Source organism: Poeciliopsis prolifica, unplaced genomic scaffold (assembly GCF_027474105.1).
Source record: "Poeciliopsis prolifica strain line A6 unplaced genomic scaffold, Auburn_PproV2 SCAFFOLD018, whole genome shotgun sequence".
NCBI classification, from domain to species: domain Eukaryota; kingdom Metazoa; phylum Chordata; class Actinopteri; order Cyprinodontiformes; family Poeciliidae; genus Poeciliopsis; species Poeciliopsis prolifica.
The window spans coordinates 4578684-4594385 of NW_026562393.1; the positions used below are offsets into that span (position 1 = coordinate 4578684).

General features: G+C 37.0%; 1 protein-coding gene across 2 annotated transcripts in view; it reads left to right on the forward strand.

The window, feature by feature from the left end:
• Positions 1-15702, forward strand: part of ttyh2 (tweety family member 2) — a 55926-nt gene that overhangs the window by 7440 nt on the left and 32784 nt on the right. For both annotated transcript variants that reach the window (XM_055042485.1, XM_055042487.1), the window contains exon 2: positions 10914-11086. In XM_055042485.1, the coding sequence (XP_054898460.1) occupies positions 10914-11086 (173 nt within the window). The remainder of the gene's footprint in view (positions 1-10913; positions 11087-15702) is intronic.

Genomic DNA, 15702 nt, shown 5'->3' on the forward strand with positions numbered 1-15702 from the left:
TGCTGATCTGGCAACATTCAGTTTGTCGGTGTTAACACCACTCCATTGTTTGATTGTCAGCAATAATGGAGATTTTTATTTAACTTGTTTGGTGCTTTGTAATAGCTCAGGTCATTTAGAAATTAAAGCAGGTCAGATCAACAACATTCACCCGCTATTCAAAGCTTCGTAAATTAGGACAAGTGGATTGAATTCAAGCAATCACATTCCCCTCCAGTGTAAACAACAATGAAATATGCGCTTCCCTGGAAACTGGGGGGTTGGGTTTCCTTTGTTGTGGGGGTGTAGTATCAGAATTATGACCCCTTGGCTTCCCTGAGGGAAGGGTCTTGGGCTTCAGCGGTAGGGAGGGTGTCAAGGAAAGTAAATTAATGGGCTTTGTGGCACTCCTGAAATGTCAAAGTAAGCCTGGCCTTCAAGGAGAAGCAGAAGGGGGCAAGGGTCAACAAGGTTTTTGAAATAAAAAAAAATATGCAGTTATATTTGAAGAAATTGAAAATAATACCTTCATATGGTAAAGTGGTTAAATAACTGTCTTGCTGTTTAGTTTCTTATATATATTTTACCACCTAACATCACATTCTACCTAAGCCATTCTTGTACTTTAAACCTAAGGTGACTGTTGGTTCTAGACTAATTCTGTCTTGAACAAACATATCAGTGTGGGCGGTGTGGTGCTGGTGCCTTTCTCCAGTGGTCATTTAGCGAGAGGTGGGATACACCCTGGACAGGTTTCAAACAACCACACACAGCTTCAACAGTATGACTGAATTCTGACTATTATTGAGTAACAGAAGTTCTGCAGCATTATTTGTGGAACGGATTTAATTAAACAAAACAAGCTAGAAAAGCCAATCTAAAAAGTAGTTCTCTGCACCTATCATTATGTTTCTTACAGTGCATAGGATTGGATTCTTATTCCCAAGTTCCAACTTTAGCAGGATGCAAAAGGAACACAACCTAAAGCCTGCAAGAAGCTTACTTAACTGGCCAACCTTTTAATGAACAGCATACTCACAGCTAAATTACTGTTTCACTGTTTTTTTTTTTCAGAATGTATTTTATCAACATCAGTTTACTGAATGATGTTGACAACACACCATGGTTTCTAAAGTGCAACTTGCAAAACTGTAAATATTCACCTTTAAAGTTGCTGTTTTGATATGTTTATTTTTAGATTCCATTTCAGTTCTTTTTTATCTTATCACTTTAATAGCGTTAAGTTCTTGGCGCCTGTCTTTAGCACATTTTGCTTGCTAGCTGGCAAAGTGTTGATGTTCCTCTGAATGTTTTCTTCTTAGCTGTAAGCTGCTCAGATTCTAAAATCTCATTGTAGATAAAGCTCTGAAAAAGAGAGAAAAACAGAAAGTGTGTTTAGAAAATATCCCCAACAAAAAAACCACCAGCACCTGCATGGATCCACATTTTTTACATCGACTTCTGACCTTAAAATCTAAATATCCTGTTTTTTTGGCTCAAAAACAACGGCACATTCAAAGTCACGTGAATCCCGATTATTTCTTATGCAGGCTCTCATCCTTGAAAAGCTCTTATGGGAAAGGGTGAGTCACTATTAGCATTCACAAGCAATTGAATAGGTGTACCTAATAAGGTGCCTGATTAAGTGTTGTATACAGAGGTGAATATCAAGCTTGAAGTCTATCAGAATGAAATCTGCATTACTAAGAAATGCATAAACATTTTCTTAGACATAGTAAGGATAAATGCTGCATCAGGACATCAAAAAGTAAAATGACAGGTTTTCTTATATCGGTCAAAAGTACAGTTTATTAATTTAAAAGTATTCAACGGAGAGTACCAGAAAAAGGTCCAGCTTTTTCTGTATTTTAAGGCTTGGAGGAGTCATTCACATGTCAAAGATCATGTTCTCAATCTGTAACAGGAATGAAAGCCCTAGCATGCCGGCTAATGGCCATTTAATACAACTGTTAAACTCCCAACAAACTGATTGAATTTATTTCCATCCATTCCTGTTACGACTTGGCCATTCCTGGAACTCTGTGTTATGCTGGTTTTCAAATGACCTGGCGTCCATTCACCCCTGAGATTGTGTGACAAATTCAAAGGAAGTCTTGATAGTGTCTTCTGTGTGCCGGCCCAGTGGAGTGCACTTTTCTGAAAAGGGTCCCGGTCCCTGGGGTATTCAATCAAGTGCAGCGGTGTGACCAAAAGTGGGGAAGCAAAGCAGCCAGCACAGGTGGTTTTGTTGAAATGTAGGCAGAGGAGGTTGCCTTGAGATTATCATTTGAAAAAAGCCACCAGAAATCTTAATTAAGCCCGAGTCTGTGGAGGGAAGTTGACAGCACAAACTTTTTACAGGGCATTAAAGAACGAAGAATGTTTGTGAAACCTTATGGGGATGTATTCCTCAGAGTGAAATGAAAGTTTCTGCAGCCCACTGACTTTGACATTTAAGGTGGGGTTGCCTCATTCCTCCATGTCGTCTTCACTCAGTAACTGACCTGACACCCGTTTAACCCCCTTCATGTTGAAGAAATGTCACTGTCCAATCCAGCTACACACAGTCACACACACATGATATTTATGCATAAAGCGCCTAGAGACCTTCCCACCTACGCACAGCTGTCTGCCACCTGCTGTTGGGGGAAGACATTTTATGTCACTTAGTTTCTATTTAGCACATCTTTAAACTTTTGGACTTCCTCTCATAGACAACTTCCTCCTGCATTGGAGATGTACAGCAAAAGATGTACACTCACTATTTATCAATTATGTTTCTGAGTCATTTACTGTATCGGCGTGACACTGATAAATTTTTCCAGTTTTTTCAGTTTTTTGTAGAGATGTACTGAAGAGAGATTTTGGGTAGCTGGCAAAGTGTTTTTCTTTTACAAATACTGTATGATTCGTCTTTTGGATTCTTTCTTTTTACAAATTATTCTGAAGAATGTTTTCTTATGTTATTTTTAAGTTGGTTTGTTCACTGATTTAGAAAAAAAAAGTAGATTTTTTTTTGTTTGTTTCTGACCAGTTAAGTAAAATTGGCCAATTTCAGTCACCAATTGATTTTCCTACTCTTCACAGTGGCACAGCGATGAAGACTTCAACAAAAAACACTTATTGAGGTTAAGCTTTTAGTCTGCAACGCACAGATATGAAGCATTTTAAAATATTTCTACACTAAATTCACAGTCCTTGAATGAAGCCAGTCCAGGTTCTTCTGACTTTCACATTTCACCCCTGAGTAATGCATTCCCTGGTTGCTTTCTGGAATTGACAATGAGGCACAATAACTTGTCTTGGAGCTGCTAATATTCTACTCAGCATTGAATTTTGCATTTTTCTAAGTCTTTAGGGTAACCAGAAGATTGTTTCTCATTCTCATACTCTCTGTTATTGAATGACAAGAGTGGCACAGAAAATAAATACCTAATCTGTAAAATGACCACAACTGTGTTCTTGACCAGTCATGATTTACACCTTTTAAAGACTGATTTGCTTCTCCTGATTTATTTTTTTAGGAAGTATTACTTTGAGGCATGTCCTAATCAGGAGTTTTTGTCTCAATAGTCAGAGTAATTGAAGAATCAGGATTTGGTGATACCCCTGTTTGATATTTCATTATAACCAGTTCCAAGTATATGCAGTGAAATAACACCACAGTAGTACTGTGACTGTTCCCTGCTAACTTACTAATGACATTATTTAGCTTAATCTCATGGGCTGATGTTTTCAAGTCTTTATTACTGATAATTATGAAGTTTCTGCTCACAGCTAATGAAAAACTTCCATTTATTTTAGGCTGGTAGTTGGACCAAAATGCAGAAACTGAGTTTGAACTTGGAGGAGGTTTTATGAACACAGAAAACGTACAGGACTCAAATGAGGAGAACAAAATACAGAGCATGTGGAGAGTAACAGGAGGAACTGGTAAACAAAGAAAATAAGTGAGCTTATATACTGGAGGAGGAGTGGAAGATGACACTCGATTTGGGTTATCAGGGTATGTGAAACAGCTGAGGAAGAAGCAAAGTGAATAAGAGAGACTGAGGGAAAATGACTAATTAATAACATAAGAGAACAAAATGAAATGCACAGAAAAGAAAGCTAAAGTTTAAAGGAAGAAACAATGCACAAAGAAGTAGATCAAGTAGTTACAACAGAGAAGTGAAACTAAATCAGCAAGCTCTTCCAAACACCAACAAGAGGAACAAAAAAACAAAACTAATGAAAACCGAAGCACCCAAAGATTATGACACTGAAACATATGCTTAATGAAAAGTATAATACCATCTTAAATCTTTTTTTTTTTTCAGAAGGTAATTATAATCTCACAAACGAGCCTCATTAGAATGCATCTTCCAATTTACTGAGATGTACCTCCAAGTCAGGTTCTGGAGTTCTATAAATAAAACACAGATTATATCTGAACAGAAAAAAAATCCAACTAAAAACGCATTGTGTTTTCGGGGCAGAACATGGTGAAGCAGAACAGCATGCACCGATAATACAAAGGCACTTACGGGGGATGCGAGTCACACATACAGATTCCCTTCCCCATGACTTCCATTCATGGTAAATTACATCTGTAAAGTAATATTTGTGTGAAGCAACACTAATGTCTTCTTTTATGTGCTGAATTGTTTAATGCTCAGTTCATTTTCTTGGATCATTGTAGCATAATACAATTAGCTTTTTTCTGCTGCAAAAGGTCATGCATTATTCAAGTTAGATGCAGTGGTGACATTTCATCTATGTATCTGATGCATGTCTGTGTATTAGAGAAGAATCACTGGTAAAGAGAAACACAATTTTCTAATCCTGGAAAGAAGTGCATCTGAACACAAGTCGGACCAGAGTATTTTCTATAAGAAAGTAACTCAGACATCCTACACTTTTCAATTTGAATTGAACACTCAAAAAAATTAAACTGAGATTTCCTTTTAACTTAGTTAGTCTCACTTGTTCCCAAAGCTGAATTTATAATGTTATGTGTTTTAAGTGGTAGCCTGCTTTAATATCAAACATAATTCTGGAGAAAATATTGTTTCCTTTCTTGAATCCTCTTAGATCATTTATTCATCCTCTGGATTCACATCCCTCTTTAATTTAATGTTAAAATGTTGGTACAGAAGATGTGCAGATGGCAGTGCAAATTTACCAGTTAGCTTTGTTTATACAAATATAAAAAATAAATATGAAATAAATATTACATTAAATAAATGTTAGATGAGTAGATAAAAAGGAAACTAAGTTCAGAATATTTATCAAACGAATAAATTACATTCATTTCTGCTTTATCATCACCCAGATTTTTCTTTTAGCACACGCATGTAGGACATTTCAGTAATTCTTGGTGGTTCTGGTACTGTGTCTATTTATGGTATTGCCATATTTTAAAGATGTCATTGTATTAGGCCATTATAGGATCTCTCTCCATTTATCTCACCGTCCCATCTGTGCCATCGCTCTCCCTCTGGCTTTCATCATACCTCTGATGTGCCTTTGGGGATTATAAATGTCCTCTGGGTTCTTTTCTGACCCGGGTCAGTGTTGCCTCATTATGCCTCAGCCTTTGTGTTGTTGGTGTGTATGTTAGCTTGTATGTTTTTCTAGTTTTTTTTCTTTGTTCACAGAGTATTTTGCACACTACTTAGTTTCGCTTCACACACATTAGTTCATGCAAGCACTGATTTTCCATTCACTTTGACAGACAGCCCAGTTTCAGTGACTGGTTTATGTGCATGTTCTGCTTCTAATAAGAACAGCTATTTTAGCAAATATCACATACTAATTCACATTTTTTGGCAGATTTTTTCCTCATTTTTCTTTCAAAAACTTAACATTACTTGAGCTTTTTCCATTTTATTTTCACTTTGGTCTTATGTGACAGAACACCACAAAATATATAGTTGTGAAGTGGAAGCAAATGATCTTCAAAGTGTTTCAAAAAAGGGCTGAGAACTGTGTCATGCAGTTGGATCCATCTCATCAACTCTGGTCAACTTCTTTGCTCTTGCTGATAACAAAATGTGATGTCCCCATAAGTTTTGGGTATATAAATATAGTTATTTTTGAGTGTTTCCTGTCACACCTATTCCAAAAGCCACTCTTCCATTGAGTCAAGATTCATGAAGCGTATGACTAATCTTAGTCTGATCAACATGTCGTTGCTTGGACAACAACATGTTGTCCCAGAAGTCAATTATTAGCCATAATTGACGTCTTTGATTTGTTCTCTCCTGGCCTGGACGTTTATGGACGGCCATATACTGGTAGGTTTGTGGTTTTGCCGTTCCCTTTCTATTTTTGGAAAGAGCCGACTCCGTTTACTAATTAGGAGACGTCTGAATAATATTTTGGTGAGAGAAGGCATCGTAAACATCGAAGGGATGAAACACTTCAGATTTGTGGGGTTTGAAAATGTTTTTTTCAATTTGCTTCCATTTCAATTCCTCAATTGAGTTGGAAAAATGTATCAATGTCAAATAAAGGTCATGCAGAGATCACATGAGTTAGTAAAGGATGAATTAAAGAAAACTTTTGATAACTATATGTCAAGTGTTATTTTTTAAAATAAGTCTGTTAGTCATCATTGCGAAAGGTGACATGGTGACCATGTCTTGTCAGCGTAATTTTCCTCAGTATTTTAAGAAAATTGTAGAGTTACGCAACATTCCATCCTCCAGGCAAAGTCTCTACAACAGTATTGAAATGATAGAGAAACTGGGCCAAGCACAAGGAGAATCAGTGTGTTTGAAGTAGCTATTTAGATAATTTAGCCAAGTCTCTTTGCATCATAAATACACATCCCCCATGGATCCTGCTGTGTCTTTGTCTATCTTGCATTGCTGTCTTCTTCTTTTTTACATTCTTTCTTCTGCCTCACCATTCAACCTCATTTTTAGCATGAGTTACACACATAATCCCTCCCCCAGTAATTATGTCACCACTGCCTTTGTGCTCATCTGTCCCTTCTACTGAGGCTGCCCAGATCTCAGCGACCGCTCAGCGAGGTCTTCCTTCCTGTCTTTCCTGTGTTGTTGCCTCCAGCCTTTTGCATACCCCAACCCCCCTTGTCTGCTGAGACTGCAAAGAGGAAACAAAGAGGAAGAGGATAGTAGAGCCTCTTAAATTAATGGTGTAAACAACAGAGGTGATAATGTCTAAGGCTTCAGTGGGACACTGCTCAATCCAACCCGTGGTAGTTCTCAGTGGTCTGACCTGCAAGTTTAATCTGAGCATAGAGGAAATTTACGCAAATTTCAAATTTTCATAAACAAGTTCTTTACTTTTCCTGACTCAGATTAACAGAGGTCTCTGTTCATTTTGTTACCTTTTTGTGAGCAAAAAGTTTATTGTTGGCTAAAGATATTTCCATATTTGTGTCAAACATGTGGATGGATGCAACTTTTAGCCAATGGTTAGGAAAATAGCACTAGAAAGTGAATGGTCTCTTTATAAATACTTTTATCTTTCAAATATTATCCTATGTTTATCAGAATGTTCTACTGTTGCAAAACTTTTGAGGATCCTCATTTGCTCTCTGCTCTGTAAAAGCTTAATGGTGTTTTTTTTTTCTCTTTTTTTGTACTTAATGGAACGATGGAGTAGTGGTTGGAAGCCATGAAAACACCATTTGTATTTTCCAGTGCTTTTGTGTGTAAGTGCATGTGTTTGATCATGTGCAGTCACTATGTGCATCCTGAATGGGCCCTCCATAATTCAGAAGCTATTATTCTAACTCTGGACTACATAGAAGAAAGAGCAGAGTGACAAGAAAAATATATGCTTTGTGTGTTTTATAACTTTTAGAGGGAATAAGCTAGACTTGGTTGAGTTTTTTCTTATTTTTTATTAAAATCTTTTTCAGAACTCTTGTTAATTATAGTATCCAACAAATTTTGAATTGATTTATATCTCAAAATGTCACAAGACAAAAAGACCCATGACTCACAGACATGGTTTTTGTCTTATGGTTATCTTATACTTTATATTTCTAATCTGGCATCTCAAATATTAACCTTTTTCCTATTCAGTTGCCCGCTGTTCTTTGCAATGTCTTGCTGCAGACAAATCACAAGCAAAAGCATGGTAATTTAAACAAGCCTATCACATGGTGCCTGATAGAAATAAACATGGGTAATTCACCATTTCACTTGTCATTCCTCCTCAATGAGAGAGTATCAGCTAACCTGCACGTAATAAAACCAGGGATACTTTGAGCCTCCCCCCTACTTCTTCTCCCTCTTCCAATAATCTGAGTGTCTGCGACCCAACCCCCTCTCCCTGACAATCATATTATCCACATGAGACTGAAATCTTTTTCTCACTTGCTGTGCTCGGTTCGCTCACACTCAGGTTATGCTTTCAAATTTCATCATTCAAAACTTTAATCTTTCATCATTTCAAACTGAATCCAGACCCAGACAGATGATGAGACAGAGAGCTTCAGCTTTTTTCTCTCTCACCTTGGTAGACTGTGACATCCACCTGTCTGTCTGAGAATAGTGCTTCATTCATTCTCTAATTGCTTAAAAAAGGGACCCAACTAAAGCTAAGTTGTATATTGTTTTTTATGGGATTCTGTATGCTGCATGGAAACTGTTAACATCTTCTACCCCCTTTATTCTCCAAGTTACTGAGGAATAAACTAAAAAATCATTAGAAACATTAAAGATTGATCAGAAAATTCATCTCCATTTTTCTTTTATTTTCCTATTAAGGATATAGTCATAGGACAGACTGTTAACAGAACATTTCCAAAAGCATTTTCTGTTGGGTATCCCAAAAAAATGTGTTGACATAGACGTGGAAAGAGAATGCTCCATGTGAAGATGACCATGAAATGATGTGGTGCCTAAAGGAGGTGATCAACTGTAAAGGTTGTGATGACACTTTGTGAGCTTACCAGCCTGGCCATTGCCTTTGTCCAACTCTGCTTGAAAAAATTTGTGCTTCCAGCACAGTCTGGGCTTTCTCCCCTTAACTCTGATTCTGTTTCCCTAATTCTGAACAATCAGCAAATGAATGGTGAAGTTGTGAACAAAGACATTGACTTTCTGCTTTCTTTTATCATTGTTATCCGCCTGTAGTTTTAGCAATGGCAGCAGAGGACGTGAACAAAATCATTCAGTCCATGCTGGCCATACTTCCAAATATTGGATTAAGATTAACAGCCGCCTCGTTACACTTGTCTCTTCACAAATGTAAGCATTTAGGTAGAATATAAAACTTCAACTAAGTCCACACCTCCAGGAAGTAATTGTTTCTCAGTAGCCCAGAGTCCAGTCTCTCTGTATGAAGCATATAGTGTTGGGTAAGGGTCTGGTTTTTATCAGGCTATGAACATACTAATACACAGGTATGTTTTTGTAACAATTTGTTTGTACAGAGGTGCCCATGTGATCTGATGCATGCAATTCATCCATCTTTGCTAGTAACATAGATATTGCACAGTGAACATAATTTTAAAACTATAAAACAAATTTGAAGAGGCACAGTCAGAACACTGAGGTCTGCCATTGTTGTTGCGTTGTGCTTGGTTGAAAACCAGGTCTGAGTGCGCAAGCGCGAGATAACGTTTCCAAAACGTGCTCAGTGTGCATTTTTTTAGGCATAATTCGCATTGTGCTTCTAAAATTTTCTCTTAACAAAGCTTTGGTTTATTGTCCAGGCAAAATTATGTTGTCATGTAAAAATAAGACCAAAAACACAACATGCGCATATGTTTTACTGTCCTAGCATTTTTGTATAAACAAGGCCTGAACTGCAGTGTGAACCTCTCGTAAATACAGAATTTCATAAGATGGCATCCCTTTGCTCTATTCAGTTCCATCTCAAGCTAATGTTCTCATTTCCTTGCTGTTTAAGGTTTAGCATTTAGAGGGCATTTCTGTGTGGCTTAACGGGGGTTACCTGCCACTTTGTAGAATCTGAAATAATCCAGCAGACTCTCTTATTCATGCATTCTAATCACACCACTTGGGATGCAGGAGACATGACATCACAGACAAAGAGCAGATGGCTCAGCATCACAAGGATTTCAGACAAGCTAAAAAGGAAGGGGAAGCGTTAAAAAATAATACAAGAGCCTGAGCCTGAAGAAGCCCATCTGCTCACAGATGGATGGTGAATTCATTTGAGGCTGTTACAGTCTTGTTGCTATTTTTGTCGTAACACTGTTTCGCAGAAGGTGGGATGGGGGTTAATGGTGACATGAGGAGAGAAGTGAAAGTAAAGGGAGGATTCTGTTTTCCAGCTGGAGACAGGCAAGCGGAATGCTTGTGGCTTTGTTGCCAGCTCTGCCACTGACATAATCAAAATTTATTGCTTTCATGTGGCTTATTGTTAAATAATGATAGTAACTCTGCAGAGAGAGTGTTTCATTTGAAACCAGAGCACTGGTTCAAATAAACAGTGTAAACCTTTTTTTTTTTTTTTGGAGGCTGTTGACTGGCACAGTGCCATTTTCTAAAATTTGATCTTGAACTGAATGCACCTCTTGCCCTTCTCAAAGCTAAATTTATTTTTTAAGTAATAGGGTGAAGTTTTGTTTGTATTTTAGTCAGCGGATGTTTTGCTGTTCTATACAAACAAGCAAATTTACCATTTCAAATTCTAAAGAATAATTAACGACTGAATTGTTTTGCTAAACTTCTTTTTTGATGCCTAAGACATTGTAAGCTTCAAATCAGACATAAATACTCTAACTGTAGAAGTATCTTGACACATATTTGGGACTTTGTGAGCAATAAATACATATGATGGGATATATAATGCTGCTACATCATGACATTCCACACATAAAATATTATTTCTCTGAGGAAAATTGCTCAAATAAATACATGAAAGCTTCCCTGAATTGCATAATGACTGTGTTTACTTTTGATTGTAACGCAAACAATCTCCTACCGTTTTGTCCCCAATAGTCCCTCATATTCCTGGGCTGTGTGGCAGCAGCAGGACTCGGCCTTAACCTCCTGTGTTTGGCCATCTACCTGAGCTTTCTGTGCTGCTGTCGCAAAGACGAAGAAGAGGAGACCAAGAAGCCCAATTCCTGCTGCGTTACCTGGTCGGCTGTGGCTGCAGGTCTGATCACATGGTGAGAAAATATGAGTGTGTTTGCATTTCCCGATTGTCTGTCAGTCACTATGAACTTGTGTACCACCATCAAGAAAGACTGTGGGTGGGTGGGCTTAACTGAAACACCATTAATTTATTATTTCTAGTTTTCTATTTATGTCAGTTTATTTGCTTTAATCTAATGCTTATTTTTCTGTTTTTAATTGAGCAAAAACTCTAAATTTAGGTTTACAATAAGGCAGTCAGCATCCTTTTTTTCTTTTGATGAATTCAGTCTTTGATCTGCCTCTGCAAGTTCTCTTTGAACTGTAAGAAATGGTGAGACAACATCTCTCTGATAACCCTTACTCTTTGAACATTTTCATCGGACTTGGTTTTAAAAAAGGTCACACAGAATACTCAAAAGAATGGAAGAATGTGTTTGTGTTTAATGGCATTTATAGATAAACAAACTCCAGTATAAAAGTATGGCCCCATTCATCTTTTATCAAACCTTGTGATTCCTTGGCATGAAACATATCCCACAGACCTGCTGACCATTTATTTTAATAAACTTTGTAGAAGAAACTGATGTATTGTTTGTAGTGTGGGGACGTGAATGTTTGTACTTTCCATCCAGCGAAACAACAATCTTCACCTGTTTTCTAAATTATATAGAATAAATAGTACAGACTACAAGTACAACATGTCTAGAAAAATGCTTGGAATTTTTTAATAAGATCTTGTGTAAACCATAACAATAAGAATAACACGCATTTCATATGCAAACATAAAGACAACAATAAACTATACTTTCTTTGTCATGCATGGATGGACACTGGTAGTCTCTATAAGGTGCCAGTTAAATATCTCAATTTCCCTGGTTTCTGTCCTGTGGAAACCAGGGATAATCTTGTCTGAAAAAGTATGAGATTTAAAGTACTTTCAAGATCTGGATAGGGATGAAAAATGAAAATAGTTCAGAACGATACGTATTTTTCCGAATACCACAATTTTCCAACTATAAGCTGCTATCCTTTCACACGGTTTGAACACTGTGATGCGGGTTTCGAAATGCTGGTTTTCCATGTGATGAAGAGGATAGTACACGCAAGACAACAATGTTATTGTGAGCGACGACGAAAGAGAGACTGAGGAAGTGTGTGTGTGAGGCCAGGGATGCCTGCAGGATATTTTCAGAGTATATGAACAAAAACCATAATCACACCTGACCCACATGAACACCACCACATTCCCAACATGCATCACCAGCATGGCACTTTAAACCAGCACAATGCACCTGAACCCTTGCAAATCCATTCCACATACGCGTGAAACACAAGGCACTTAGAAATAGCAACATTGCACCACTCACCTGATGGTCACTTTCTGACCTACACGAATATGGCACCTAAACACATCTGACCCGCATAAGGTCTAATGTACATAATGCAATGCAGGTACACATGCTTGTATACAGACCCATTCGATAAATTGGAATGTTATTAAAAAACCAATTTATTTTAGAAACTTTGTCACTGAGTGAAACACATTATTTTGATTAATTACACGGAGATGGATGTTTGAAAGCCTTTATGTTAATTATGATGATTTTCCACTTAAAAGGAAAAATTACATTTAAAATAAAAAATGTGGGGATCATAAAAAGTGTGTGATTTTAGCAAATTGAGCTTTCCTGAAATCTAGAGCTAATAGCTTAGCTGGACCTTCCCCAATACGTTCAAGAAAATCAGGATGGCCAACATCATGTCACTGGATCCAACTTCAGATTTTTGTTCTCACTTTTGCAGCATAGGTTAGTGTTTAGGTTTTTCTTAAACCTGGACTGTAACGCTGATAATAACGTTTAAGGAACATGTGGACTGATTCAGCAACAACATCAGCAGACCGACTGTGTTGGTAAGATGGGACTGCTCAAAGTAGATAATTGAATTTATTACCAGGACTGAACCATGTGACAGCCACGCTCATTAAATTAAAACCTAAGAATTATGAACACTGTGGGGTTTTAGGCGTATTGACAAACAGTGGTGTATGTCTGTGCAAAATACACTAAAACACTCATTAGGGCTGGCTAAAGAAAAAAAATATTGGGGAATTATACTTTTTTGGTTTACATATTTACCAATGTAAAGTTAAATATTTTAATTTAAAAAATGCTCTTTAATATTTTGTAAACTGATTATGAAGAATCCAGACCACCCAGACATAATTGTTTGATATATAAAAAACACTATCAATACACTTAACTGAGTGGCACATGTTTTCAGTGATTTCTGCCTTTAACAATTTCATAGTGACTACAGCTCATAAACAAACTTTCAATATGTGTATTTTATTTATTTCTGTTTGTTACTTAAAGTGTCCAAAATGTGTCACTCTCCTACTCTTCAGAGATGCATATCCTAAAAATCTGAAAAACAAATCCAAGAGTAAATCAGGACAAAATAAGTTGCTTGGAGACAAAATTCATGTTATTGACTTAGTCTTAATTGCCCCATGTTGTCAGATTGTGTTGAAAGAACTGAGTTCTTGGCAAACCATGAATGTTTTCTCGTGTTCTTGTGTTACTACATAACACCTTATTCAAATGGGCATATTGTTTTTCTTCAAGGGATCTATGATAGTTTATAATGGCACGTTTGTCTTGTAGTGAAAATGAATGCATGTCTGCACCTCCAAACCTGAATTTGATTGATCATAGTATCAGCGTAATTCAAAGCAAACCCCCTTGAATTTGATGCTGATCTCAATAACATAATTAAAAGGGGAATGCCTCATCTGTCTTGGTTGAGGAACCTTGTGTGTGCAATCATTATTAAAAACTGCTGAGGTCTCAACCTTAATTACCAGGTCCTCTCTGCAGACTGAATATTTCTGAGGATGTTACCGAAAGAATACAGCTTTCATTTTGTTTGAGGTGCTTTTGCTAATCTGCACATACAGAAACTTGCAAATGTTGAGATTTAAACCAAATTGACGCTTGTTGGTATCAAGGACCAGTAAACAACCTCATGACTGAGGTTTCATCAGTAAAATATTTTAAATATGGTTCAATTAGAAATGTTTATCCGTTTCACAACTATCACACAATGTAGCTATAAAAAGTTGCCCTCGCTCTTCTTTTACAGTCAGACACTTCAATTACTGTTTATTCTTATTTAAAAGCCATTTTCTGGGCAAGACTTAATTTTACAAATTACAGTAATTAAAGTCTGAGACCAAGGATGTTGGAAATCAACAGTCTGTCATCTAAATCCCAACTCTCTCAATTAGAGGCAGCCCATGATGGATGTTGGGGCCAATTGTACTGGACACCAAGCTTGACAGAAATTGTCTTCATGTAAATCCTATTAGTCCAGATGGTTCCTCTCTTTTTAGCCTTTATTAAATTCATGACAGCTATTTTCTAATGATATGTTGAGATAAACAGTATCTGGAGAAAGTTTATTCACCTCTGAAATTTTACCTTTGGTAAATACAAACAATTACTGGTATTTTTATTTCCCATTCAGTTATAAAAATATGTCACACTTCAATAGCAGCATCTTTCAAGGGCACATTTGGAGACTTGTCACATAGAAGACTCATAGTTAATAAAAAACCCTAAGTACTCACAGTGTGTCCTTTGGCGCCTCACACACCCCTAATTCCTTGTGCGACTGCATGAGTTTGGCAGACAGTTGACAAGGGCAGAGGGAGGACTGTAGTGCACCTTACTAAAGTACTTTATCACATTGCAGTACAGACTTCAATGCATTTTCCTGTCATTTTATGTCATAAATAACACATAAAATGCATAATGTCGCATGAGCTTCACTTAATGGGTCTGATTTTTATGTTCAGATGCAGTGTTTATTGACAGAAGATAAAAGTTATATTTATCATAGTTCATGTTTCTTGCATGACTCAGCAACATTTCATATTCAATTGGCCAGAAAACTACAATCACTGCACCCCTAGCATCTACTAAGACTGAACACCTTGAATGTCTATTCCATTCTAATCTGTATTCAAACATTTTCAAATAATGCAAAAATAATATTTTCATTTTGAAACATCACTTTATTGATGTTTGAGCTGTGGAAGAGTTCACAAAGTAATATTGAGTCCAAAAGGCCTGATTTTCAGTCCAACATTTCATGTATCTTGGCAGGCTCTCCACCGCTCCATGACTGCTGTTGGGTTCCAGTGATCACCTGATCACTGTGATCCAGTGAGCTTGTGCTGGAATTTAACAGTCTTTTACAAAGTTCTCTAAAATTTTCTAAACCTTTATGTGACAAGATTTTTCATTAATATTTATTATTATTATTATTATTAGTCAAGTCCACACCTCAAAGCACTGACGGGGCATTTGTTGTAATGAATAGGATTATTCTAGAATATCACAATCACAAGTTAATTGCAGTAAGACATCTTTTTGGTGTGTGTCAGAGACTGACTCAGCCCATTCCTCTTAAAAGCAGTAATCCCTACAATCTGCACTTTGTCGGTTTGCTGTTTTTCCTACTCATTTTCCTAACAGTTTGGACAAAACCTTCAAATTGGACGGTTTATCTGTAGGAGGTCAGTTAATGAGACAATGTCTTTGCTGCAGTAATTAGGAAAATTGCTGTTGTTTTTCTGCTTAAT